At 34.3% G+C, this 27,863-nt stretch overlaps 5 protein-coding genes across 12 annotated transcripts; 4 read left to right on the forward strand and 1 right to left on the reverse strand.

Moving 5' to 3' along the window:
- Positions 1-240: 240 nt before the first annotated feature.
- LOC118049798 (uncharacterized) lies at positions 241-2,407 on the forward strand. Of its 2 annotated transcripts, XM_073403888.1 has the most exons (3): positions 241-785; positions 1,901-2,187; positions 2,326-2,407. In XM_073403888.1, the coding sequence occupies exons 1-3, from the start codon at positions 434-436 to the stop codon at positions 2,380-2,382; spliced, it is 696 nt and encodes a 231-aa protein (XP_073259989.1). In that variant the 5' UTR covers positions 241-433; the 3' UTR covers positions 2,383-2,407. The 2 variants fall into 2 exon arrangements, with proteins under 2 accessions (XP_073259989.1, XP_034915808.1); XM_035059917.2 differs by having other exon boundaries at positions 244-785; positions 1,901-2,336.
- Positions 2,408-2,452: 45 nt separating this feature from the next.
- LOC118049796 (protein EMSY-LIKE 3) lies at positions 2,453-6,807 on the reverse strand. 4 transcript variants are annotated; one of them, XM_073403881.1, is made up of 11 exons: positions 6,383-6,807; positions 5,850-5,989; positions 5,498-5,703; positions 5,291-5,400; positions 4,958-5,195; positions 4,689-4,856; positions 4,540-4,608; positions 3,531-3,780; positions 3,391-3,455; positions 3,257-3,320; positions 2,453-2,954 (listed from the first exon to the last, which is right to left on the reverse strand). In XM_073403881.1, the coding sequence occupies exons 2-11, from the start codon at positions 5,875-5,877 to the stop codon at positions 2,779-2,781; spliced, it is 1,374 nt and encodes a 457-aa protein (XP_073259982.1). In that variant the 5' UTR covers positions 5,878-5,989; positions 6,383-6,807; the 3' UTR covers positions 2,453-2,778. The 4 variants fall into 4 exon arrangements, with proteins under 4 accessions (XP_073259982.1, XP_073259977.1, XP_073259980.1 ...); XM_073403876.1 differs by having other exon boundaries at positions 2,453-2,854; positions 6,383-6,806; XM_073403879.1 differs by having other exon boundaries at positions 2,453-2,851; positions 6,383-6,805.
- A 1,497-nt stretch (positions 6,808-8,304) lies between these two features.
- Positions 8,305-12,639, forward strand: LOC118049795 (uncharacterized). Its single transcript, XM_035059912.2, has 8 exons — positions 8,305-8,749; positions 8,857-8,966; positions 9,301-9,357; positions 9,447-9,746; positions 10,207-10,454; positions 10,779-11,085; positions 11,174-11,447; positions 12,132-12,639. The coding sequence occupies exons 1-8, from the start codon at positions 8,360-8,362 to the stop codon at positions 12,384-12,386; spliced, it is 1,941 nt and encodes a 646-aa protein (XP_034915803.1). The 5' UTR covers positions 8,305-8,359; the 3' UTR covers positions 12,387-12,639.
- A 660-nt stretch (positions 12,640-13,299) lies between these two features.
- LOC118049794 (octanoyltransferase LIP2, mitochondrial-like) lies at positions 13,300-19,667 on the forward strand. Of its 3 annotated transcripts, XM_035059910.2 has the most exons (4): positions 13,301-13,572; positions 14,564-15,143; positions 18,201-18,262; positions 19,527-19,667. In XM_035059910.2, exons 2-3 carry the CDS (start codon positions 14,567-14,569, stop codon positions 18,257-18,259), a joined length of 636 nt encoding a protein of 211 aa, XP_034915801.1. In that variant the 5' UTR covers positions 13,301-13,572; positions 14,564-14,566; the 3' UTR covers positions 18,260-18,262; positions 19,527-19,667. The 3 variants fall into 3 exon arrangements, with proteins under 3 accessions (XP_034915800.1, XP_034915801.1, XP_034915798.1); XM_035059909.2 differs by lacking the exon at positions 19,527-19,667 and having other exon boundaries at positions 13,300-13,572; positions 18,201-18,317; XM_035059907.2 differs by lacking the exons at positions 18,201-18,262; positions 19,527-19,667 and having other exon boundaries at positions 13,333-13,572; positions 14,564-15,426.
- On the forward strand, positions 19,443-22,070 carry LOC118049793 (uncharacterized). Of its 2 annotated transcripts, none has more exons than XM_035059905.2 (6): positions 19,443-19,739; positions 19,952-20,019; positions 20,334-20,401; positions 21,038-21,317; positions 21,653-21,743; positions 21,832-22,070. In XM_035059905.2, the coding sequence occupies exons 1-5, from the start codon at positions 19,443-19,445 to the stop codon at positions 21,741-21,743; spliced, it is 804 nt and encodes a 267-aa protein (XP_034915796.1). In that variant the 3' UTR covers positions 21,832-22,070. The 2 variants fall into 2 exon arrangements, with proteins under 2 accessions (XP_034915796.1, XP_034915797.1); XM_035059906.2 differs by having other exon boundaries at positions 21,653-21,726.
- The last annotated feature ends 5,793 nt before the right edge of the window (positions 22,071-27,863 follow it).

The raw sequence follows: 27,863 nt of genomic DNA on the forward strand, positions 1-27,863 counted from the left end.
TGAAATCCAGTGTGGGATTTATTTATTTTTATTTGAATATGAATATTTTTATTTTTTATATTAATTTTAAATCTAATGAATATCCATTTTATAATTTTATATAAACCATATTTCGATCAAGCTAAATAATTAAAACAAAAAATAATAATAATAGCAATATTTCAATTTATCTATAAAAAACAAAATAATATAATTCAATTTAAAAGAAATAAGGATACAAGTTGTTGAAAAAGCTAACCGAGAACCCGTGCAATAACTTCTCTCAATTCTTACCAAAAACCTGCCCCCCACCCCCAAAAAAAAAAAAAAAAAACCTTCACTCCTCTTACTGCTGTCCAATCGAGTTGGAAAAAGCTTCCATCTTTCTCTCTTTCTCATTCATCAAAGCCACCCCGTTTCTGATTTCCTCTCTCTTTCTTTCTTTCTCTGAAACATGTCAAACTATACAGTTGAGTCCACCAAAGTAGAGACAAGTGATGGAGCCAAGCTGCATACAAGGCTGTTCAAGCCAATAGAGGAAGGAGATGTAAAAGACAACTTGGTGATTGTTCTTGTACATCCATTTTCAATCTTGGGTGGTTGTCAAGCACTTTTAAAAGGAATTGCTGCTGGGTTAGCTGAAAAAGGTTATAAAGCTGTGACCTTTGATATGAGAGGTGCTGGTAAGTCTACTGGGAGGGCTACTCTTACTGGTTTTGCTGAAATCAAGGATGTTATTGCTGTTTGCAAGTGGGTCTGTGGGAATCTGTCTTCTGACAGGATTTTGTTGGTGGGTTCTTCTGCAGGTATGTGCTTTATTTGGTTTGAAGTGATATGATTTGTGAATTGTCTGTGATTTTTGGTGAGGAAAGTTTAATGCTTTGTGGGAATTAATTAGGATGCTTGATGGGGATGATGATTATTGGATCTGTGAACTGAGTGTTGGTATGTGAATTGTGAATCTGTGATAATTGTTAGACTCTACTGATATAGTGGTTATTCATAATTTCTTATCACAAAGAAAGAAAGATGAATGAAAGGGAAAACAGTCAATGGTCATCAGCACATCTGAGAAGATGCATAATGATTTTGATGTCAAGGAAGGGAAGGATTTGATGGATCAAATCAATTTGTACAAGTGATTTGCAGCATGGTTGAATATGCTAATTTGGATGTTTGATTGCATTGAGGACTAAGTTTGAGCATATTGATGGTATTGAGTTTCACTTTTTGGTGATGATTGTGCTTGTTGATAGAATTAGGCTAGCTATAGCCTGTTTTGTTTATTTTGTCCATGAATTGGGATTTGTTGATCTGCTTTCTATGACTCTATCCTGTTTGTGTTGATGTGGGCATCTTTTGGTGGATTTTAGCTGATAGGATGAGTTAATGCTGCAAAGATGAGAGTTTTGTGAAGGAAACTAGAACTTCCAGGTGTGATGTTTCTGAATTTTGGATTTGTCCATAATTTAGGCTGGCATGGGCCATCAAATGTAATTTCCATTTCTTATTAAAAATGTAAAAAAAAGAGAGCTGAATGTCTAGGAATATTGTTGTGCCTCATATGATAGAAGGTCTAGGTAATGGAAATCTCTCTGTTCTGTTTTACTTTTGATTGAATTTGATCAAATAAGTTTTGTTTTGATCTCCAGGCCAATAGAGCTTTCAAACTTGTGTTTTTCATTTCTTAGTCTGTCAACGATAGCAAGTTTTCTCTGAAATATTTTTTGTTAGGCTGTTCTGTTGCTGCACTCAAGTCATTGTTGCATATTTGGTAAATTAACATGATGGCAATGAATTGATGCAGCTGTACTATGATTGTGATCATTTTAAAATCACGAAATAAACTGCCATAGCAATATGAAATTCCACCGTTTCTTGTGTGAAACTTATCTTTGGATTATGTTTTCCCCTGGTACAGGTGCACCAATTGCAGGTTCTGCAGTCGATGAGATTAAAGAAGCGGTTGGCTATGTAAGTATAGGGTACCCCTTTGGCATGTTCGCCTCCATCCTTTTTGGTAGACACCACAAGGCAGTCCTGAACTCTCCAAAGCCAAAACTTTTTGTTATGGGAACTAGAGATGGGTTTACCAGTGTAAAGCAGCTGCAGAACAAGCTGAGTTCTGCTGTAGGACGCGTTGAAACACATCTAATTGAAGGAGCAAGCCACTTCCAAATGGAAGGCCCTGAATTTGATAACCAGATGGTGAACCTTATCCTTCCGTTTATCTCATCATTATAGGAATATTAGATGCCATGTCAGTTTATGAGGTGTGCTGGGTCAGATTGCCCCCTGTAGGAACTCTATCGCTGTACATGCTGATTATCTTTGTTTAATTTGCAGGATTTGGCAAATGGTTTGCATGTTCTATGCCATCAGAACCAACTAACAATTCAGTGAGAGTAACGTCTAAGCTATTACCGCATTGCTATTGCAAAAACGATAACAGAGAGAGAGAGAGAGAGAGAGAGATTCAAAGCCATTTTTACATGGTCAGATATCACTCTGAAAAATAATTTACATCAACATTTCCCTGCTAAAATGAAACTAAAGTTACACTGAAATCAAAGCTACTGACTTCCCTAGCTAATATATAAGCCCAGGGATCATCATGCTCTTGGCTGGCCATAAAATTTGAGGAAGCTATAATACAAGTCAGGGCCACTGGTTGACAATAAGCCTAATAATCACATGTCATAGTTCTCATCATGCTGATCGCTTGAAACAATTCTGCCATTTCTTGCCATTTTGTTGCCATCTGAACCTTCAATTCCTCTACCATCACCAACAATCTCATCATATGACCGTTTTCTCCATCCCCGAACTTGGTCCGTTGATTGAACATGGGGAAATGGATGTTCCCCCTCGTCTGCTTTGATGCCAAGAAAAAGAAGATTTTATTCTTTTCATTATCAATAATGTATTGTTTTCTGGTGAAAATAATCCACTTCGATGGAGGACTAAGACCAGGGCTACACATGTATCAAAATGATTAGCCTGTAAACAATCACATCCCACTGATACTTAGCATGAAAATGAAGTCACAAGTGGTCATGCTTGATAATTTAAGACAAGCAATGAAATGTTTGCATGGCTTTCAGATAAACATTTGAGATTTACTTGCATCTCACTGGATTGATAAAAAAAAACTAGTAATTCGGGGAACAGCAGTATACAACTATTACAGGCTGGTCTGAATACCCAAAAGCTACAATTAGATGATACAACAGATAGCAGGGGAGATATGAACATGTTAGGTGTAATTAGTTATTACCACTTTCACCATCTGATGCTTCTTCAAGCCTTGCGATTGCGTTGACCAGGGCTTGTTCTTGTTCCTGCATGGAAGGGAAGATATAAATGCAGTAACAAAAGATATTAAAGCAAAACGAGGGGCGTGGTCCTTACTTCCAGAGCTTTCTTTGCTTTCTCAATTTCCAAAGGATCAGGATGGCTAGCACCAAAAACTTTTTCTACCTGTTCAAATTGGCCAAATTAGGGAAAAGAAGTTCCTTTATTTCAACATAAAGCAAGTTTCAATATCCAACCTACCTCCTTGATTAGAGTATTTGTGTGAAGTATCTCAATATCACCCATAGCCTTCTTCCCAATGCCATTCTGGATTAAAGGGAAATCTTTTTTGGACTGACCCTTTGTGGTTCCTCTACCTCTTCCTGCAGTGACAACTGCACCACCACGTGCAATGGATTTCTTATTCCCACGGCCTGGTCCAGGCCGGCCACCTCTACGGAAAAGTCCTGGTTCCTCACCCTCCCACCTGATATCTTCAGGAGATATCTGCCATTATCACATACAGATCAGTAGCAGCTAAAACTAGAAATTCATCTGACTCTGAAAAGGACACATTTCAAAGATGTGTGATGGAAACACATGAGAAAATTGATGGCAGACTAAACAAGGGAGTACAATGTTCAAAAGACTAAGCACTATTTGTAATCTGCCATGCCACATTGAATGCATCACTAATTGAACCCTTGACACTGCTGTTAGCCTGGAATAGGATGAGAGGAGCAAAGGACTTGGTTAACATTACGTTCTCCACGAACAAGCAACGCACACGTATAAGGAAAAGAAGGTTAGCTTGAACTTATCAATAGCGCATAAATCCAACAGAAAAAAAAAATCCGCTTCAAATCAAATCTTCATATTCCAATGGTTGAACCAGCGGGGATGATAAGTTTTTAAACAAGTAACCAGCTGCCAACTTCTTATATACAAGTCATTCTTCTTTTGATAAAATTCTACTATCATATTTGGAAATGCTACAAAAAGAGAACAGGCAAGCAGGAGCAGCATTCAAATCTTTCAGAAGACCAAGTAGCAATCCCACTTTACCACAAACTATTATGTAATACAGAACAGAGAATTGTCAAACCCCCACAACCAAAAAAAGTGAGATCTATTCTATCAGTATTTTACAAACTACGCGCAAGATTCAGAATGTACATGGTAAAAATTGCAGGCCAGAATTAAGATAACTAGATGTAAAATAAACCATATCACATTATCAGTTCCCAGGATCACAGCAACACTTACCTCTTTGAGATTGACCCATTCCCATGTTTCATCCCCAGTATTAATATCATAAACCAAAGCATGCCGACCCTGTCAATTTGTGGAAAATGAATATGTTAAAGGAAACCCAGTGATAAGCAGACTATTACATAGCCAAGAGTAGACTGTACCTCAACTGGATTGTAGTCAGTTATAACAGCTTCATAGAAGTGGTTATCCTCTGGCCAGCGAGTCCAAACTTTCTTTCCAATTAAATCATTGGTTGCGAAGACAGCTGAAGAACCACGGTTAGCAGCTTGAGCCCTGCTGGACAAACCTGTAGAGCGCTGCTGCATGGACTTCATTGAGGATGCAGCAGACAGCCTCATTAACCAAAAAGTTGAGGATAAACCAGTTAAGTATAAATCCTCATCATTTTGCTCACACTTATTCAACTTACTGATTTGGGCTTCTTGTTCCCAGATCCAGGTGGAGGGCCATGTCTCAGGGCTGATGTAGATGGTTGGATAGATGGATGCAATACAGGAGAAGGTGCACCCATGGATAACGATGCGACTGACTGTGAGGTTTTCTGCTTCTTGCGTGATCCTGAAACAGTAGGACTGGGTATAGGATCGTGAGAAGGCTGGGCAGTGCTTGGCATGCTAGGTTGGATCCCGTTCGCCTTTCTCCATTCCCTGGAATCATAAGTGATAACACACGTTAGAAAAACTGGCTGGAAATTAGATCTTCTATGAATCTTCTCAGAAAGTATTTCATGAAAAAACTAAACCTTATCCTCCGAATCATATCATCAGCGTTAACCCTGGCTAGGAGCTCCCTGTGCTCCTCATCTGAAACTCTTAGTTCTTTTCTGAGTTCTGTAATTAGACTTTCCTTTTCCTGGGGAAGAACATTCATAGAAAGGGCATCAAAAACTTGTTTAACATCCAATGATATAGCATAAATCTAATGTATATGAAATGAACAAGTGTAATACCCAAGTAATAGCATCTGACTGGGCTTTAAAGGCTCGCAGGACTGAAGTGTATGCTTCTTGTTCAATGTTGTGGATTTGAGTTTCCATGTCACTATGCAACCTTGGCTGTGAAGCAGCACCACCAACTGCAGATCTTCCATTCCCAGCAGTTCGCGCCCCACTTTGGAATCTGTTTCGATGTGTAGGTGGAAGGTCATCATCAGTTCCTACAATTTTAAAGATAAGGAACACACTGCATTAACTCTTTACAGTATAGTAAAATGTAACATTTCCAAAGCTTACAATTCAAGAAATTAAGACATGGAGAACACAAAAAAAATTACAAATACCAACGAACTTTAAAATAACTCACCGCTGCTATCAGAAAGCTCGTAATCCATTTCAACTCCTAAAAATTCAAGCTTGTCACTTTCAGCCTTTTAATCACGAAAAAAAAACTCGACCACTGTAACAAACCAACTGACTTCTTCACAAATTCAAGCTACAGACAACCTGACAAACAAATGAAATAGAAAATTTCTTAATTAACAAATTAAGAAGCACGCTTCAGAGATCACAAATGCTTAGTGCTGCTTCAGAAAACAACAAATTTAAGCCAGATTCATTGGAGAAAAAAAAAGTAGCCCTAGTTCACATAATTAGCTCCTCTAACCCTATAAAACAATTAAAAAACTAAATTACACACAACCTTCTTGGTTCCTTTTTTACTTGAAGCACCAACTAAATAACTTCATAAACAAGGACATAAACTAAATTCAGCAAAAAAAAAAAAAAAAACCTAATTCAACCAAAACATCAGCTAAAAACTTTATGAACAAGGAATTTAAGCAAAATTCAAGAAAACTAAACCAAAATACAAAAAGATCAAATATTTCATAAACTCACCGCAACCATTCAATCCTCAATGTCCGTTGAAATTTCACCAAACCCTAAATACTTCAAAGTAACTAAAACTCGATTAAAAAAAAAGAGGTTTTAAATAAAACCCTTTTAGAAAGTTTCGAACTTTAACCTCTCCTTGTGGCGTAAAATGAAACCCTGATAATTTACCGTCCAATTCCTCGAAATTGACCGGAAAACGATCCGGAGAGCTTCAAAAAAGAAACTCGACGGCGTTTTGAGAAAGACGAGTAGAATTGTGGGAAATTTGAGTGGTAATTGTTGGTGGGAGTGATTTTGGAGAGCAAATTAGGGTTTCAAGATAGTGAATTGCGGAACGCGGACTTGAAAAGGATTTTTTTTTTATTTTTTTCTTTTGTCTGCAGTTAATTGTTGAGTTTGAGTTCCGGCTATTGGCTGTTTTTTTTTTTTTTTTGACGAAGGTTTTTTCTTTTAAGAAATTAGAGAAAAAATTAATTTGATTTAGGGTTTTTTTTTCCTTGATATTAGAAATTGAAAAGGATTGATATCCATTGTGTTTCATTTAATCTAGAGTTGAGATATCATATTTCCTTGATTAAAAAAAAAGTTAAGACCAAATAAACAAAAAGATTAAATATTGATATTAACACTCTTTAATTAAATATAGAATTTTTTATATAAATATATGGAAAGATTTGTGAGTTAATATATTGATTTGTGTGAGAATCTAGCATAAAAAGTTTATTTATGAATATTTTTTACACGGGGCTAGCATGTTTCAACAACAATTAGTGTGATGAACATCATTAATAATTTCTAAAAAAATTAAACTAGAAATTCTTCGCTTAAAAGACTCTAATTGAAAGTTGATTATGAATTTAGTAATTAAAAATTAAAAAAATAAATAATGTTGCATGCTAATAATTGATTGTTTAATCTTAATCATTGTATATACATTGATTAATGAGCCATTGCATGCGAAACTATACGATTGATATTGAAAAATCTAAAACATTTCATCCTAATTAACACCTCCCTTTTTTTCTAAAATATATAACAATTAATGAACTTAAATTATTTAGATAATCACCTTCTACTTTTGTTTTCTTAAAAAACTTATGTATATTAACAAATTGTATTAAAAGAAATTAACCAGCACTCGAATCGAGTCAAGTTGATTTAATTTAATTTGATAAATCAGTTTATTATATGAATTAAAATTTATTAATTTTTTTAAAAATAATAATATTTTAATATTTTAAACATAAATTTTATTTTTAATCACGATTAGATTCAAGTTTTGTTGAATCATTCTTAGATAAGGATGAATTTTATTATAAGGATGAATCCCCTCTATAATTGAATGCTTAATAGTGGCAATTCTTTGTCATCTTACCCAACTGAGACGCAATCTTATGACTTCATAGAATAATTTAGCTCGCATTCCTTCTTTCTTTAAAAGGCCTTGCATTCCTTCTAATGAAGTGCTAATTCACTTAAACTAGGGTTCACAAATTAATTTATGTCTGCAAGAAAGAAAGCAAATTGCAAAAAAAAGTATTTAAATGTTATTTTTTAATTTTTTTAATAGTTTTAATATTGAAAAAAAAATTAATATATTTTTAAATAAAAATCATTGTGTATCATAAAATTAAATATATCATGTTATATTTTGATCTGATTTAAAGATTTTTTCCATTTAAATTTGGCTAACTCAATTAAATTAGAATGAGATTCAAAGAACTAATTAATTAGGATGAGATTCGAACAACTAAATTCAAGGATTTTTTTTCTTCTCAAAACAATGCCTTTTTATTTAAAAGATATCAAAACAGCATATTTTTAGCGAGGTTATCATGATAAAATTTTATTTTGATAATTTATATAAAAATATAACCATAAAAAAGACAACACATAATCCTAAGGCAGAAGCTTTTACACACTTCCCAAACAAAACCCAAACCGCTTGAATATATCAGTCAAAGGCAACCATATTCAACAATGCCACCACTGCTTTCTCATTCCTCCTCTTCACTCTCCCTCCTCCGTCCCCTCCTCCCTATCAAATTCCCTTTCTACCCTCCCTCCTTCCTCAAATCCCAATTCTACCCTAGATCACCTCCTGCTCACCTCTTCAAACCCTCCCTGTCACGCCACGTCAGCACCCGCTCCTTCCCTTCCATCAGAGGCAGTAGAAGTAGTGTTTCCATGGAGTCATCCTCACCAGAACCAACTGTGTCACTCGACTCCGTGACGCAGGATTTAAAGAATCAAACTTTAGGTCCTGATGATGTTAGTAAGGCTAAATTGAAGCTTGAGGATCTCAATTGGGACCATTCTTTTGTTAGAGCATTGCCTGGGGATCCAAGGGCTGATACAATTCCACGTCAGGTAGTTTTTCTTTTTTGATTTTTTTTGAAAAGTTTTGATTTTTATGGGTTTTTTGTGCTGTCTGGATTGGATTAAATTGTGGGTTGTTGTTTTTGTTGCGGGTGTAGGTGATGCATGCTTGCTATACGAAAGTGTTACCATCTGCTGAAGTGGAGAACCCTGAGCTTGTTGCTTGGTCTGATTCTGTTGCTGATTTATTTGATTTGGATCCTAAAGAGTGAGTTTTTGACTTTTTTTATGCGCTTTTGTGTGTAGAAAATGATAAAAAACTATATAAATTGTGGGTTTTAAGGTGGACTGGACTTGAATTAGTTATGAAATTTTATCGTTTTTGCATCTTTATCAGTTTATATCTACTGATAGTTTACAAGTTTGCTTGTTCGTTTGTGTGATCCTAAGTGTGTTTTAGAATATGCCTGCGATGGATATTGCGGGTTCCCGCTCACATGGGCATGTTCTATGCGTGCACAGCTGAGAATGTGTGTGGCATTGATTTTCAATATTCACGAGACTGAATGACCGATGACAGTTTTTTGTGCTGGGATTTGCAGATTTGAAAGGCCAGATTTTCCCCTTTTGTTTTCAGGGGCTTCTCCTTTGGTTGGAGCGTAAGTTTTGTAACTTTGGATTTATGTTGTGACTTGACCAAGTATCTTGCTTCTATGTATTTATTTACATATTGACATTTGTCTTGCAGGTTGCCATATGCTCAGTGCTATGGAGGACATCAATTTGGGATGTGGGCAGGTCAGCTGGGTGATGGTAGGGCAATAACACTAGGGGAGGTTGTAAATTCAAAGTCTGAAAGGTGGGAACTGCAACTTAAAGGTTCCGGGAGGACTCCGTATAGCCGTTTTGCAGATGGCCTTGCGGTTTTGCGTAGCAGCATTAGGGAATTTCTTTGCAGTGAAGCAATGCACTGTCTAGGAATCCCGACAACTCGTGCGCTTTCTCTTGTGACAACAGGAAAATATGTTACCCGTGACATGTTTTACGAGTAAGTTGTCAGGGTTTTGAATTTTCTGCTAACGGAATGCTTTGTTTTTTCAGCTTCACAGAGTACTTATTTCCGTTGTGCTAGTGCTTCTACGTGATGTTCTGTTGGGGATTTATGCTGATACTAGAAAGTTTGCTTTTTGATGCATGGAGGAACCGGAGGTTTAGAGACTTTGAAAATGAATTTAGTATTTGTCACAATGGAATATGCTGTAGCCTTGAACTTCATTTACCTTTCATTAATTAGGAAATATTTTTGGTTTTTTTGTTCCATATATTACTCTTTTGCTCTTCCAATAAACATTTTGTAGTTGACTGACATAGGTGGAAATGGAAATTATAACATGTTATGGGGAACTCCTGGAATTGAAAGACAACTGTTTGATCAATGTATTCATGTGATGACTTTGAGATGCTCTTCAGTGAATGCTGATTAAAAGTTTTTGCGCCTCTTTTTGCAGTGGCAATGCAAAGGAAGAACCTGGTGCTATTGTTTGCCGAGTTGCACCATCCTTTCTTCGGTTTGGTTCGTACCAAATACATGCCTCTAGAGGGAAAGAGGACCTTGAAATTGTTCGTGCTTTGGCAGATTATGCCATCAGACATCATTTTCCTCATATCGAGAACATGAATAAAAGCGAGAGCTTATCTTTTAGTACAGGTGATGAAGATCATTCGGTTGTGGATCTGACCTCAAACAAGTATGCAGGTAAATATAGAGCTTCCATTAGATTATAGTAAGAGTTAGGTATGTAGAGGAATTGTAATAGTGGTATGTGGCTTGCCTAAGAAGACTGCAAAGTAAAGGAAGTACTGTGTGAACTTCATGAAGAGTTCAACCTATAGTCAGAAATGGTTAAATATGAAAATTATTTTACATTGTGGTTTAAGCACTTTGAATCCATGATACTTGAGATTGAATTAGTTTACTTTCATTGATTAGGGAACCCTTGTCGTCCCATATTTAATCTGGACCATCTTCCAGAGTCAATTGTATTCTACTCATTTTGCTTTATCTTGTGAGCTTTTTCAGCTTGGACAGTGGAGATTGCTGAACGGACTGCTTCTATGATCGCAAGCTGGCAAGGGGTTGGCTTTACGCATGGAGTAATGAACACTGACAACATGAGTATACTGGGTCTCACCATTGATTATGGTCCCTTTGGATTCCTGGATGCCTTTGATCCTAGTTTCACTCCAAACACCACGGATCTTCCAGGAAGAAGATACTGTTTTGCAAATCAGCCTGATATTGGTTTATGGAATATTGCACAGTTCACAGCTACCCTATCAACTGCCAAGTTGATTAACGATAAGGAGGCAGATTATGCCATGGAAAGGTACTTGTATCTTGTAATTGTTAGATTTAATGGAAGCATATTTGCCAATGGCAGTTGCTTATAGGGTATTTGCAATGACTTGTTACAGATATGGAAACAAATTCATGGATGAGTATCAAGCTATGATGACTAGAAAACTTGGTCTTCCAAAGTACAATAAACAGTTGATCAACAAACTCCTTAATAATATGGCTGTGGATAAAGTTGATTACACAAATTTCTTCCGGTTGCTTTCCAATGTTAAAGCAGACCCAAAAATTCCGGAAGATGAGTTGTTAGTTCCCCTGAAGGCTGTTCTTTTAGATATTGGACAGGAGCGTAAAGTGGCATGGATCAGCTGGGTGCAATCCTATGTGCATGAGGTAAAATATACAGGCATTATATCTTTGGTGTGGATTACTATATTTACTATGCTTCCTCTTCTTTTGTTTTCAAAACTCGTTACTGTTTTTGCCCCTGGTTACATATGAATAATTGTTTCCTTTGCTATCATGGCATGCAGCCATTTTCCTTTTCTTCTCTTTCTCGTGCCTATGCTCAAAGCACACAAAGCACACTTGATGGCGTTGTGGAAACTTTTAGCTATCCACACTTGTGTTTCGTATGTAATTCTTACAACCAACAATGTTTCAGACAATGGTTCTCTTATGAAGTTGGGGAGAAGGCAGCGGGTCTCGAGCTCAAGTCCTACCCTTTTCACTTAAATAAACTAAAATAAATGAACAGTTTAATTTTAAATTTAGGCATTATAATAGTTAGAGGAAATTCATTTGATCCAGCGAGCAGTTATTACTCTTTCATGGCACTACTATGCCATGCATGTTCCATGTGATTCTTTTTTATATCCCTATATAGTTGTTGGGTGCCTCCCCTGCATTCATAATCAAGTATGGTCATACGAATGCTTTAGGTGCATGTGTGTGTGCGTGCCTGGTTTTTATTTTTTTGAACTTGCTGATGGAACAAACAGATCAGATGAGGCGTGATGTGTTTTACGCAGTTTCAGTTTTCAGTTGTATCATACGATCTCCTTTCTACTTCTGCAGCTGGCTGCTAGTGGGATCTCAGATGAGCAGAGGAAGGCCCAAATGGATTCAGTAAACCCCAAGTATGTTCTCCGAAACTACTTGTGCCAGACTGCCATTGATGCAGCTGAACAAGGTGATTACAGAGAGGTCAGGAGGCTCCTTAAATTAATGGAGCGACCGTATGATGAGCAGCCTGGAATGGAAAAATATGCTCGCCTTCCACCAGCCTGGGCTTATCGGCCTGGTGTTTGCATGCTTTCATGCTCTTCATGAGTTGCTTGATCTTGTCGAAAGTAGTCTTAAGACATGTATGTAATAGTAGAATCAAGCTCTTGTCCTCACAATAAACTGCAGTGACATGGAAACCTTGTTTGTCTATGCTGTTACAACAGGTCAAGTTGGAAAGGTATTATTTATTTATTTATTTTTACTTTTTCTTATCACAATGGTTGCAATCTTGTATTCTTGTTCATGGATAATATGGAGACTGCTTGAGTTTTTTCAATATTATAGACACGTGAGTATATGCATGGTGTTATTACTGAAATATGCCTTTTTATGGATGTGTAAAAAAAACAAACTTACTTTTCTCTGAAGGTGATTGATCTTCGAGTGAGTTGATATAGAAACTTGAAATACAGAGCCTAATTTGAGTAGCCTAATTCAAGTTGAGTTTTTAATTAAATTAGTTAAGATATAGATTTGAGATATGAGAGCTTGCAATGTTAACATATTGTAATTACACACACACCTAAATATTGAAAATTTGATGATTATTTAAGAAGTGATTTTCTAAAGTAGAAAAAATGTACTATTTATTTTGTAACAAAATATCATTATAAGTGGTAATAAACTTTGAAGAATACCATTATCCTATTTGTTTTTTCAATTCAATTAATTAATTCATAATTATTAATAATTAATAGTTAAATTTAATTTCACATATGCATGTTTTTGTGTTTCAAAATATTTTTTAAACATTTAAATACTTTTTAGTTTTTTTTTATTTCAAACTAATATTTTTTAATGTTTTTATATTATTTTAATATGCTAATATTAAAAATAACTTTTAAAAAATAAAAAAATTATGATTAATAAAAATTACGTTAACATAATCATTTTTTTTAAACACGTTTTAAATCTTTTCTCGCTATATTGTAAATTTGAAAGCAATATGATTAAAATATCTTTAAATAATTTCAGTAAACATCCGAACTTTTGATCGTAAAAGAAGATAGATTGAGCTTGACTGACAGTCCATTTATAACGACAAATACAGACAGTCAGAGACCATTTGTTTTCTCAAACGACATGTCAATCCAAAAACCTTATGCCTTCCATTAAAAACTCAAACCGGTGCGTTTTCTCTATTGTGCTCTCTCTCTCTCTCTCTCTCAAAATCTTCTTCCTACGTGAAATTGACTTTTGTGGCTAAGCAGAAGCTGTTTCTCTGTTACAGGTGAGCCTTTATTGAATCTCGATTCATCTGCATTGTTCAAAATTACAGTGTATTTTTTTTATTACCCGATTGTTAATTGCGTGCATTGAATCTCATAATCTTGGTTTTAAAATGGATAATGAAAACATTTTGCTTGCTGAAACCATTACATTTTTTTTATGCACTAACTGTTTGATGAAATGCCTCAAAGAAACTTTTCAGATTTTTGCTAAATTACTAAAAATAAATCCCACGAAGAAATTTAGTTTTTTTTTTTTTTAGCTTTTGGCGTGAAAAAATCAGCCACAATAAGGTCTGATGCGGGTTGAAATTACATGAAGGACATGCAATGGATAGGGTTTTTTTTTTTTTTTTTTTTTTTTTTTAATTTTAAGTGAGATTTTTTGACTGAAGGTCGCATTTTGGATGAGAAATCTAGTAAGCGATGATAACCCTTTTTTAGTACATTGTTTCTGCTAGAACCCATGTTTTTGTTCTTAATGTTGCCTTTTGGGCTTCCTTTATTGAGGAATTGATGCATTTCTTTTCAAATAAGTTTTTTCTTTTTTGGTGTTTAGTTATAGCATAAAAAGGAGGAGGAGTACTTATATATGAAGATTTGTTGTTTATTTGTACTATTTGTTATTGTGACGTTGATATCCCTTCCTTTTGATCTCCTAGATTTTGTGAGTTAATTGATGGTCTCATTCACTAGCAAACAAAAATTGGTGCTGCCGTCTTTGAATTTTTTTTTTTTTTTTACCTTCCAATAATTTTTGTGCTTGCCGTTGACCGTTAAAATTCTTACTGTTTTACATCATACTGAAAGCGTTGCTTTTTCTACCTAGAATTATGAATTTAGCTAAAGTTGCATGTGCGTGGCAATTTTTGCTTTTTTAATTTTTAAATCTAATTCTATTATTTGGGATGCAATAGTACCATGTGATTATAACACAATGATGCCATGTGAGAATAAGATAAGAATAGGGATTAATTGTTTCTCGGTTTGCAGAGAATGATATTTCCACGAAGTCTTGAGGTTTGGAAATTAGGTAAGGTCAACTACTTGGAAGCACTTAAGCTGCAGGAAAAGCTGGTGTGTGATAGAAAATCTCATAAGATTCCAGATACGCTGTTGTCCCTGCAACACCCTCCTACGTATACTCTTGGCAAACGGCGCACTGATCATAATTTATTGATCCCTGTGCCTGAACTTGAAAAGATAGGAGCTGAACTTCACTATACACAAAGAGGAGGTGACATTACATATCATGGTCCTCATCAAGCCATCTTATACCCCATCATTTCTCTTCGTGACATTGGACTTGGTGCTCGGAAATATGTGGAAAAACTTGAGTTAACAATGATTGATTTGGCGTCACAATATGGTGTGAAAGCTTGTGCTGGAAAAAAGTGTGAGACCGGGGTTTGGGTTGGAGATAGAAAGATTGGTGCAATTGGAGTTCGCATATCATCTGGAATCACTTCTCATGGGTTGGCATTCAATGTTGATCCTGATTTAGACTATTTTAAGCACATAGTGCCTTGTGGGATTGCTGATAAAGAAGTTACATCTTTGAGAAGGGAGACAGGTACTGTGCTTCCTTCTGAAGAAGTAATTCATGAGCAGTTGATTTCTTGTTTTGCAAGAATATTTGGTTTCAATAATCTTATTTGGAAGGAAAACGAGCCAACATTGCTAGATAATGGGAAACCTGAAAGACACGTGGATTGATAATGCTTCGGTATTTTGTATGTAATGAGAACTAAATGACATGTGGCTATTATATGCCTAAAAATTAAATTATGTAAACCTTTTTCTGTATGATTGATTATTCATGAAATGAATCAATGAGATTTTTTGTGTTTGTGAAAGTTGAATCCATTTACTATCTACAGTGACATATTGTCTCTCTATCAAGAGAGTGACAAACAGAATAGTCTTGCAATGCCTGAGGATATTTTATTGTTTTTTCAAAATGCATTAAGAACCGCGGACACAGTGAATTATTTTTAGGAATGGGGAATAGGGAAAGTAGAATCATCTATAGAAAGTTCTTATTATGTTTTGAGGTTGTCAGTGTGATTGTAGGCAATATAGGGTACAAGGCATGTGAGAACTCAGGTCCTGTGGTGATCATGTTTGGGGAGTTATCTAGAAGCAACCTTAATACTGTTAGATCCAGGATCAGCATCTTCAATCAGTGAGATCTTGTTGGTGCTTTTTTCTTTGTGTGAAAACAGCATATGATCCTGGTAATTCTGATGCTGTATGATCCAGTATTATATGAGTTCAGAATGCATATGATCATGTCAGTAATGAGTTGGAAATCAGTAATGTTTCTATTTTATTCCTGTTTTGCATGAATGTGTTTGCCCTTACATGTACTCAGGATTCCCAGCCCATGAAACCACCTAACAACGGCGTCACCAAAACCTGTAATCTAATACCTCTCCCAAGAGTTCCTTGACTAGATCTCCCAAATTCTCCATATAATGTTCTTGTTTAACATCTGTGATCATTTTTCTTCCACCCTAGGAGACAAGACTGCAATTTCCAAGGATAAAAAACCTCCACCATCTGCCAAATAATGTGAAGTGACTGAGGAGTGATACACCATCACATGGCTAAATGGAAGGGAGTTTACCAAATTTAGAGGAGTATCTTTATGATAATGCTTCAAAGGTTGCTAAGTGGGTTTGGGCTGGTGGATACCTCTTCAGCATGTCTTCAGGTTCTTAAATCCAGACTCTATATTCAATCCACATCTGAATCTCGGGAGAACCATTGGCCATGAGGTGAATAGTGAAAAAAAAAATACATACATAAATTGAAAAGAGTTCTGCAAGGCTTTCAAGATGACTAAATTTGGTTGAGGCGAAAGATTAACTGTATCAGACATGCAAAAATAATCCTCAAGGCTCAGACTTTAACTACACCAACTTGAGGTTTATATGAATGCAGCACTAGGATTAGGTTGGAGAAGATTAGGATGGAACCCAAGTCACATTAGTCTAAGTTCTGCATGGTAAAGTTGAGGAAGAGGAGCATGGCATTTTTTAGAAGAAGATGGTTGATTTTGTTGTGTAAAGCAGGCTTTCCCAGCTAACTATAGCTGTATCTGTTAGTCTTAAAAGTAGTACAAAACTGTTTTGTGACTAATAAAAAAGGGCAGAAGAAGGGGTTGGTCTCATGTGATAAGTCACATGAGTCATATTTGGAAGACTGCACAGAAGTCATTAGTATAATATTCAATTCAGAGTCACATGGTCAGCTGCTTCCAAGTTCCAACCTATTCAAGAACAAAAGTCCTATCATTAAACTAGCGATAAAAATAAAGAAGCGAATCACCAAAAGTATAGTTTATATGGAAATGTTACTGGGAAATTGGCCAGTCAAATTATGCTTCTACAAGATTCTAATATGCATTATAATTGGAATCCTGTCGTGCCTTATGCTGATGTGGATCATTGAGCTGCTTTGTCATTATTAGTTTTCTAACTGATTTTTTCTCTCCATAAGCAGATATTTCATTATATATGAGTTTGGGAAATCCTTATTTCAATTATTGCTTGCCCTGTTTGGGAATGGTCTAGATCTACCCCTTTTAACCATGAAAGCTTAAACATAGCCTGGTTATTCTGAATGGTCTGTCCATTAGCTTCTTGTTTATCTGGTTAAGATATTATTGGGGTTTAACTACCAAACAGGCCTAGGTTTTTTTATTAATGTTGTCTATATATTACTCCCAGCCAGAGTTGAGCACAAACTATATGTAACATTATGCACTGCCTCCTTGAGAAGACACCACCATTTCCTTGGCTCCGAAAACACCAGCAATTTCATTGTCTTTGCAAAAGTATATCATGGGAAATGGTAACAGAGCTTTGTTTGTTCTATTTTCCTTGATTCTTATTCATGTTCTCATGTCCTCTCTACCATGTCTCCACCATGAGAGAAAGGTTCTGTTATTATACAGAAATCAAGGAAGGAGATTGCTAGTTTCTGTCTCTTCTCTTTCATCAAATGCTAACAAGTCAAATGAAGCCAATAAAGACCCTCAGAAAGCTGTGGAGACAAGTCTCAGGAAGGCTCCACCAAGTCTTTCAAACCCTACTCAGAACAAGTAGCCTTAACAGTATATGTATAGTGATCTCTGAAAGGAAGAGAAACTCATTCTCTTTCAGCATTTTTGCTGTTTTTCCCTTTTTAGTTTTACTTTTGGATAGGTAGAACAGTTGGATCTCTATACAGTTCTTAGTCTTTCTTTGAGGGTTTTACTTTTCTTCAAGGCCTATGGATCTGTAACTCATTCATTTTTTTTCCTCTAAGTACCTGCTTTTTCAGTAAATTTAGAAAGACATGAGGTGAACGTATTTACAGGAACTTTGTAAGTTTATATAAAAAACAGTAGCAACTCTTTTCAGAAAGATTGCAATTTGTCATTGGTTATTAATGTACACTTATCCCAAGATCGATCATCTTTCCTACGATAGTTATGTTTATGTTCCTCTTTCTGGTTACGATTGCATATTGTTTTCTTGTCTTCTATTTAATTTTAATTTCTCAGCAGATGTATAATGATGAAATATCCACATCAGCTATGCTCTTGGTTTTCTAATGTGATCCCATGTGATGGGCAGTGTAGGGATGGGCGCTTTAAATTCCATGGGAACAAGGCTTACAAAAAGGAGCTGCACATGTTAAACAGTAAGGCTATTAGAATTCTCACCTCTTTGTACAGAACCTTTACAGCCTTGAGAGGGTATGTTCTCCCCCCCCCCTCTCTATTGGTGTCTAATATTCACTAGCATTCTTACATCCATGCAACAGGCATCTGCATAAGAATTTTTGATACATTCTTGTTTAATAGAACTGAACCGCACATAGTATGGATATCATCTTATATGCTTTAAGCCAATATATTTAAACCATAGAGCTCTAATTTTATGCTTCTAATATATTTAGACTGATGTTTTTAACTGGTTGAAGTGTTCCATCTCTAAATTGAAATTTGAAAGTCTTCTTTCAATGAATAATTACATTATGGGACCTTCCAAATTGAGAATGATAAAAGTTTTAACTCAACTGGGAAGGAAGAGAAGTTTGTCACACAGCATAGCATACAGATTTATTGTCCACCGAACCAGTAGAATTCCCATCTCCTTCCTTTTTTATTTGTTTCATTTTTTTGCTCTGCTCCTCCATCTGGATCTTAATTTAATACTAAAAAACAAAATCTAAGTTGGACTGTTGGATTTACTTTTTTAATTTTTTTTTCTCATCCATCTTAAATATGTTTGTCACTAGATATGGAATCATTACTGATAATAATGAATTATTGCTTGTCCATATGCAGTATACTTCCTATATATATATCAGTAATTTCCTTATCTCCTTTAATTGTTATATACAAGGTCACTATTTTTCTTTTATTTTCATATACATCCCAATATTCTGGACTTGTTTCCAACTGAAACATAATTTCCAAATTCCAGTATTCAATGCATTGAAAGAAAAGTTTTGCAAAGAATCAACGGGCACTAGAGAGTAATGCTATAAAGAAGTGGCTGTCCATTTTGCTAATAGACATGGCAGTGCATGTATTATCATGCATACTGTCATCTGCTCTGGCAAATCCCAAACTGAAAGTGAATTAATACTACACGTGTGGAAAATGCAATGGAACATGCTCCACGTAGTTGACGACCAGAAGATTTCCATGTAACGGACAGATTAGCCTTCTTTTCATCATGGCATTAAGCACATATTCTTAAATCTTAAGTTTTCTCTCTTCGTTGTAACGAGTGCTACAGTAGACCTCAATTTCACCATCCAATCTATCAAGAGTCTCTCTTTTCCTCTTCACTTAATTCCTCCCATTCTAAATATGAGAATTCGAAATAGCCGGCCTTCTTTTCCTATTCCACAGGCGCCGCAAGCTGTTTTAAGGTCTAACCATCTTCGTTCACAGTTTCGGCACTTTGATGAGCGATTCTTGGTTGAAGAAGAGAACCGGCGCATTGGATGGCCGTATTATCCTTTAAGAAAACATTCAAGTCCAGATGTACAAAAGGTGCGGCCACATGATGGGCTCCAATCAGCAATTGCTAGCAAAATCAAATCTTCAGATTTTGTAGAAAAGAAAACTGGAAAAGAGAATTGCATGCCTGCGATGCAAAGCCATGTAATTAATCCTCCATTTTTACCTGCTATTTCCCCTTTTAGGGATTTGGTATTATCTATTTGTTAAAGCCGCTGTCAGTCTCATTTTTGTTTCTCTTTTCATCGATATTTCTTTCTTCAAATTAATTGTGTGCTTGATTGAAGGATGTTCAATTGGAAAATATAGCATCATGTTACAAAAAATTGTTATTAGAGCTTATAAATCTATTTCAGGTGTCACAAAAACTTGAGGAACCTGATAAGGAAGGAAGAACATCAAATTCTTCTGCATCTTCTAAAAGGTTAACTTTTTCTACTATTTTTGCCTCTTCTATCCCTGTCATATTATGTAGAGATTAATTATTTTAATCATTTCAGGAAATATGCGTATCTTTTAGTTATTAACCATCTACCTGCCTTTAACATCTTTGAATTTTCATTTTGCATTTATGGGGATACTCTTTTAATCTGTATCATTATGGAATTTCGTTCCAATCAGACAGATTTGAAAATTAATTGTCATTCTTCATTTTGTCATATAGATTTGCCTTTTGATATACACTTATGATATCCCTGTTTGGCTGAATTAGTTTTTCATCCTATTGTGAAATAACAGGAATGTAAAAGGGTCCAGGTTTTCAGCCAGTGTTGTCCTTGCCCTTCCAGCGCCCTGCACTCAACCAGGTGAACTACAACTTCCTTTGTAATTAGAGCAATGTCACACAGTTAGTCCTCGTTCTGATTGATGTGGACTTCAAGGTTCATATCCAACCTTGTCTACTGATTTGACAAATGCAACTGTATGTCCACAATAATTGAAATGAATAGAGTCCTTTGGAGTCACGCTTCAGGATAGCGAGCCTGCTTTAAAGATACTGAGGGCATTGGTGCAATCGAAGGATCTGTTGGTTTCAACATATCTACTATGCTAATTCCATGATACAAATGCTGTTGGCTAGACTCATACGGGTGTCAATCCGTGCTAATTAATCACTATATAAAACCATTTCTAAATTGCCATTATTTCATCAAAATTAATGCTTTGGAATCGATCAGTGTAAAAATTGTGAAGTGAACAAGACAGTTAGAAACACATGACCTTTGTTCAGAAACACAGATTAGAGAAAAATCTTTTGGGTCCTACATTGTTTCTTGAACAGAATTGGTTGAGTCAATCCACCTGTAAGTATTGAAGGCTCCTTAAAAAAATTCTTCAGGTTGATTTTTTTTCATTACAATAGTTGTTGTGATTCCGCTTTTATACTTTGAGCCTCTGTTTTCTTCTCAAGCAGTAGTTTTATTCCTCGTATTTCCTTGTAGCTCGTGGCAAAAAAGTTTATCGTACACAAAAGGAACTTCCCTTGAAGAAAAGGAAGAAGTCCCGAAAATTGGAAGTTGAAAGAACGCAGGCAGAAAAGGAAGAAGCTGCTACTGTAAAGCCGGACAGAACAAAAGAAGCTTTCAACAAGCATGACACCAGTCAGGTGAGGACCTGCATCAATTGTTTGTTGAATTGTGAATCATCGCCCCCTCATTCAAGCACTTATGATTCACATGGGCTTCAAAATGAAGAAGATAAGTTGGTGGAAACAGCTACTCTGTAAGTATTCCTTGTACCTCTATAACTAGTCTTTTGTTCCTTCTGCACCGAGTACTCTTTTGCAAAACTTTTTAAGACTGATGTTGGGTATTACATGAAAATTGGCCTTCTGCATTTTGGTTTCTCAAATCATTCGGAGAAACAGTTTCCCTTCATAATGAAGGCGCTATATAAATACAAAATGCTTTCTCATTGTTTCTTGGCATATTTATAAAATGTTCTGTTATGGTGTGCCCATGTAAGCGGATGCAGATGCGTGAGTATGCATATACACATGCTTTTTAGTTTTTTCCCTTCTGATTCAGCTATAGATAACAGTAGCTTTGATTGTGAAGGCATGGCGAAAAGCCAAACAGAAAGAGGGGAAGGCCAAGGAAGGATTCAGTGCATCAGTCAATGGCAACTTTAGGTACTTCTCCCTTTTAGGTGGGTTTTCACATGGATGCTTGTGTGTTTACCGTCTCCATAGAGATATAGTGTTCAGTAATAAACAATTTGTAATTTGTTTTTGTAGGCATGGATCAAAGCTAATGCAGAGGAGTGCAAGGCCACACATGAAATAATTACTCATTAATTAAGACATCACCGTTATTTCCTTCCCTTCTCTTTGCAGTATAATTCCTGTTATGTATTGCTGGAAACTGAACCTAGAACTTTGTAGTCAGAATGCTTAGTTCAAAACTACGGGGTATTTAGTCCCTTGGAGAATTGTTACTGTGTGTTGCTGTGGTATGAAGTTACAGTTACTGGTTATTGTTTAGAATAATAACTCAGCATAAATATGGTATGCCTATGCTGATTTTAACCATTATCTAGCAAGGCTATGTTTGTTTTCTGGAAAGTGGTTTTCAAAAAAACTACTTTCAAACTTTCTTGTGTTTGTTTGTCTAGAAAGTTGGTCAACGGAAAACACTTTATTTAATAGGCTCACCACTTGATTAACCTAAATTTAAATTTAAATTTAATAGGCTTAAAAAATCCTAAAAAAAGCCCAAAACCCTTCAATAGCTCAAAAAATTCTCGGGGGGGTTACCAAACCCGAGTCTAACTACTACCAAGGTGCATGGCAGCTCAAGTCCATGTTGGGTATGTTGTCATGCCATCTTTGGAGATGAGCATGTACTCGAGCACCTACTTGGGCTCGGGCACATGCTTGGATCTAGGTAAAATGTTTAAATTTATTTTTCACCTTTAATGGACTTATACATTTTACCCAAGCTCAAATATGTATTATTTTGTTAGAATACAACTCAAAATATTACAACGGTGAAATTACACTTTAACTCATTCTCTTCAAAAAAAAAAAAAAAGCAACTCATAAACTATAAACACACCATGAATCATTCATACTCAAGGCTTATAATCTCTTCACTCTTAACATTTTCAGCATATATATATTTTCAAAGTCTTTCTCTTTAAAATATAATTGCATTTTCTCTCTATAAAGTTAATGACTTAAGCATTTAAGAATCCCCAATCCATTAAAGGGAACCTTTTGCAACTATCTGATTAGCCATATTAACTTACCAGACACCATAAGCTACCAACTACCAATCACTTGGACTTTCCATATCAAGCCATCAAACATCTTGGTTAGGGAGAATAGATCATATTACTTGAAATAAGAGATAAATTAATTATCCAATACATAAGTTTTATTCCTAAGCTATTTGGATATTTAGAGACCTTATCATTAATGTTGTTCATGAAAAATTGATAAAAAAGCCATCAGGTTCTAAAACTTATTTATGACATTTCTAAGTTATTTCATGACACACAACCAAGACACACCTGGGTCAGGACATATAATAAATTTACCCATTACCACATGCACTTATACCTAACTAGATCTTCAACAACTCACCAATTAGGTGCAACTTTTTACTCAGACCTTGCTAGCAACCCAATGGCAAAATCAGACTTTGCCACCCCAACAAGTCTTGATACTTTTATTAACACATAATGCCGTAGCGCCATGACCACTAACCGCATCAAGAGCCTGTAGATGATTATATTATCCAGAGAAGACTAGACAAAATGACATTCTTGAGATTCCCTCAAGGATCGCTCACACCATTGTGATACCCATATACAAAGTCAATACTCAAATGTAAAATCCCCAAAAATTTATTATAAGAAGAATAATATAAAATAAATAGTGTTTTCTTTGAAGGGTCTAAAAAATAAATTAAAGAAAAGAAGTATGAAATTGTAAAAGAAAAAAAAAGTAGGGTTTAATGCGAAAGAAGAAATTTATATCGGGAGTAGAATGAACTCTAAATCTTTCTTAAAGAAAAAAAAAAAAAAAGAATTTATGACCTCTCTTAAAGGGTCGAGAGCCAATGTTCTAAATGAAAAGAGAGAAGGGGAGATAAGTTTTTTTTTTTAATTACCATGAGCAAAGGACTTTTATTTTTATAAATATATTATGAAATTATAGTTTATTTATATCAATATAAAAGAAAAAAATTTAAAGATAAATTATAATAATCTCTTTGAAACATTATAAAACACCAAATAATTAAAAACAATGACTAAGGTGAACTAAACAATTTTTAAAATAAGAGAGAGCGGCTATTAATTTAAATTTAGATAAAATTAATGTAAAGTAAAAAAATATATAGAAAGAAGGTTATTAAATAAAATTAAAAAAATTATCAATAGCCTCACTAGCTACCTATTGCCAAGGCACCCTTGGGCCTATAAACCCAAGTCGATGCATCTATGCTATTTTATTTTAATGGAACGAATGACGCGTCATTCATTCTATTTTTTTACTTTGTTTTCTTTACAATAATTAGATAATTTGTCATTTTTTGAAATATTTTATGGTCATATCTAGTGGTTGGCAAATCAGGATATGAGTTTTAATAGTCTAAAAACCTATTTTTGATATATTTTCACTAGAAAAAAACCTAATAATCATCCTTATAATATCAATAAACTAATCTCTTAATCAAAACACCCATAAATTTGTCAAAAAAAATACAAATTCTCTTTCAATCCAAATCTATCTTTTCAGCAAGATAAATGGTAAAAAACACATCATTTAAACTTCTTTTGTCAAATATAACCCGTTGACATCAAGAATGAATTTTTTTATTGTCAAAATATGCCAAACTAATAACTTTTCTCTTTCATATTTTGTTTTCTAGCGACTTTCTCTCTCATCCCTTAACATATAGATCAATAAATAAATAAAATAACCTTTTGTTTAAAAACTAAAATTCCAAAACTATAGTTATTGTAAAGGAAAAAAACAAAAAAACATGTGGACTAAAAAGAACTTTTTCATACGATTATGAGATTGGCCACACGATTCTTCTTGTTTTATGGTTTTATTCCTTTTCTTTTAATTTTATGTTTCCTCTATAAATTATAAGAAATTGATGATTAAATTAATAAAAAAATGCAACTGAAAATAAATTTAAAGTACAAAAAAAAAAAAGATACCAGTGGATTATTGCTGCAGTAAATACCTATTGACTTTTTTGTATATAGTCAGCGATACAAAATAATATTCATGAGAGTTCTCTTAGAGTTAAAATTAAAATATACAATTAATTATTTATATTAAAATATCGTGGCATCAAATGATAAAAATATATATAAAAAATGATTTTTCAATCATTATTGTAAATATTCTGATTGGAAAAGGCTAATAATTGCACCCCAACTTCATATATTCATGGATTCATTATAAATTTTATGAATCTATTGGATGAGGTTCTATCAAAATAATCATATAGATGATAAATGCAGAACTCATCAGCATCGCAGGCCGCAAAAGTTTAGTCCTCTCATTTTCTTGTTATCCTCTAATAAATGATCTGACTTCTACTTATACAACTAAACACACATGTAAATCAATATATATAAGAAATTTAATTTGCAAATTTGTTGATATAATATGAACTTAAAGAATAGATTGAGGTAAATATCAATTTATTGAAATTTAACTCTTAAATTATTTTTTTCATAGATACTGTTCAATTGAGAATTTAGTTTCATAATTAATTTTGTTTCGTATTTTATAAGTTTATCATGATCTTAAAAAAACCTTAGTATTGGGTTGGTTTTGATTTCTCAATCATCTATTTTTGTTATCATGTAGTTAAATAAAAAAATAGATTAAAAAAAAACAAATTATAATATCAGTGGAGTCTAGAACCCAATTCACAGGTTTGATGTACTAGCCCGACTTATCTGATTTACAGGTTTAACAAGTTTTACCCATCGATATAATATTTTTTTTTTTTGTTTTTAGTCTTTTAATTGTTTTTAATTTATTCCCTTTTGATTTCATCATTTAATATTAAATTGGTTGGAAAAATAGACTACATTATTGATTTTTGTTTGCTTTCTAGGGATAATTGTTTCAAGTAAATGTCTATTTTTAGATTGTTGCTCAATTTTATGAGCATTGTTTTTATCATATAATTATAATAAAAAATATTAAAAAGTTATTAAACCCAATAAAGTCCATGACCCTGGGTCGGGGCGTCAATCCAATATGTCATCATCTTAATATTTTTTTTTTTTAAATTATCATCTTGAAGTTTTTTTTTAAAGCTAAATCATGTTTTTATCGATCATCAAAATTGCATTTGAATCTATAAAATCGATCGACTTAAATCGAGCTAGCTCTTACATAATTTAATTAAAAAACTTGAGTTAGACAAAGAGTCAAGTTGGAAGGTTTTCAAAATTAACCCATTTAGTTAGGTTTAATAATACTATTAAAAAAATTCTCCGTATTCTTAATACTTTTTTATATTTTTTAATAATTAATATTAACTTACAGTGAAGCACCAACCAGTATACTACTCAATATATAAAAGGAATTAACCATCTAGATGGTAGCCAAGTGGTAAGAGCCTGGGACTAAGGGGTTTGCTCTTTCTGTGGTCTTATGTTCGAGCCCTGTGGTTACTCATATGATGGCCACTGGAAGCTTACATGGTTGTTAACTTTAGGGCCCGTGGGATTAGTCGAGGTGCACGCAAGCTGGCCCGGATACCCACGTTAATCCAAATATATATATATATATATATATATATAAAAGGAATTAGCTTGCAAATTTAGTGATATAACACAAACTTAAAGACGACTGCGGTGTTTTCAGTCATAAAATAAAAGATTGCAATCTAGCCATAAAATACAATTTCAACCTTTCATAGGCTACCAAATTTTGGATAAGATTGCATGAATTCTAGCCATAAAATAAAGTATATGCATAGTCATCCGTTCACCAAATACTTATGACTATTAAGATAAATACTGCTATCTGATCCACAACCGAGAGATCCAAAAAAGAAGAAGCATGCCATCACTTTCAAATAGTGGCTATCACATTCACGCCCCAGTAATATTTGTCCAGCTTTAAATTAGGGTTAAACATAACCGATAAAAAAAGAACCTATATCTTACGCAAACAATTACCAACATTACCAAATAAATAAATAAATAAATAAATATATATATATATATATATATATATATATATATATATATAATATATATATATATATATATATATATATATATATATATATAAACACCCAATGAATAGAACAGGAAGCAATTCTGTTCCATCTTCTATGCTGATTTGCATCCTTAAAAAATAGGGGGGGGGGGGAAGCAATCACTAAACCTTGGAAAAGCAACAACCCACAAAAGAAATACTGAAAAAACACAGCAGTCGTGTGAACATTACGATGAGGAAAAAATCATTTCTTCGCATGCTTTCTGATGATTACAGTGTGATTGCAATATCATTTTTAAAATATACTCAATCACTTACTCTTTCTAATGCTTGCAATGTGTAATTGCAATATTATTTTTAAAATATACCCAATCACTTACTATGGGTAGCACTAACAAAAAGATACAAATGCACAACAAAATAATATAATTTAATATATTTTCAAACCAAAAACACTTTTAAAAAAACACAAATAAAGTACAAATGCACTCCTAAACACCCTAAATAATGAAATATAGGAATGGATATTCCCATGAATCTTTTGAATGAGGTTCTATCAGAATACGAATATAGCTGATAAATGTAGAACTCATCAGCATCACTTCATCCAATTATTTGTCACTGAAGCCAAATTTTCTTTGTCACAGGCCCTAGAAACGTTTAGACCTCTCATTTTCTATCATGTTCAACGTAAAAGACTTTTCAAATTCAGAAATGAGAGTGCTGAAGTCGTAATTAACCTGTTTCCATTTCACTTCCCTTCAATGTCACTTCATCAGGATCCTGTTCTTACAGCTGTATGCATGCTGATATTTTCAGAAACTGAACCTTAAACTGGGTTAAATTTCAGGCAAGACTTTTCCAACACTGTACAACGTTGGAATGTTCTTCATCTAATTCAATTCATCGTTTGTAACCATTTTATTCTCAAATCTTGATTTCTCAACTGGGAACTTTTATATGAATCACGTAACAGGGAAAATGTTAAATTTCTTATAAAATGACGTTGTTTCTTACAATAAAAATATAATTTAGATGAAAATATTGATGAAAAACTCTAA

Source organism: Populus alba, chromosome 1 (genome assembly GCF_005239225.2).
Source record: "Populus alba chromosome 1, ASM523922v2, whole genome shotgun sequence".
NCBI lineage: Eukaryota > Viridiplantae > Streptophyta > Magnoliopsida > Malpighiales > Salicaceae > Populus > Populus alba.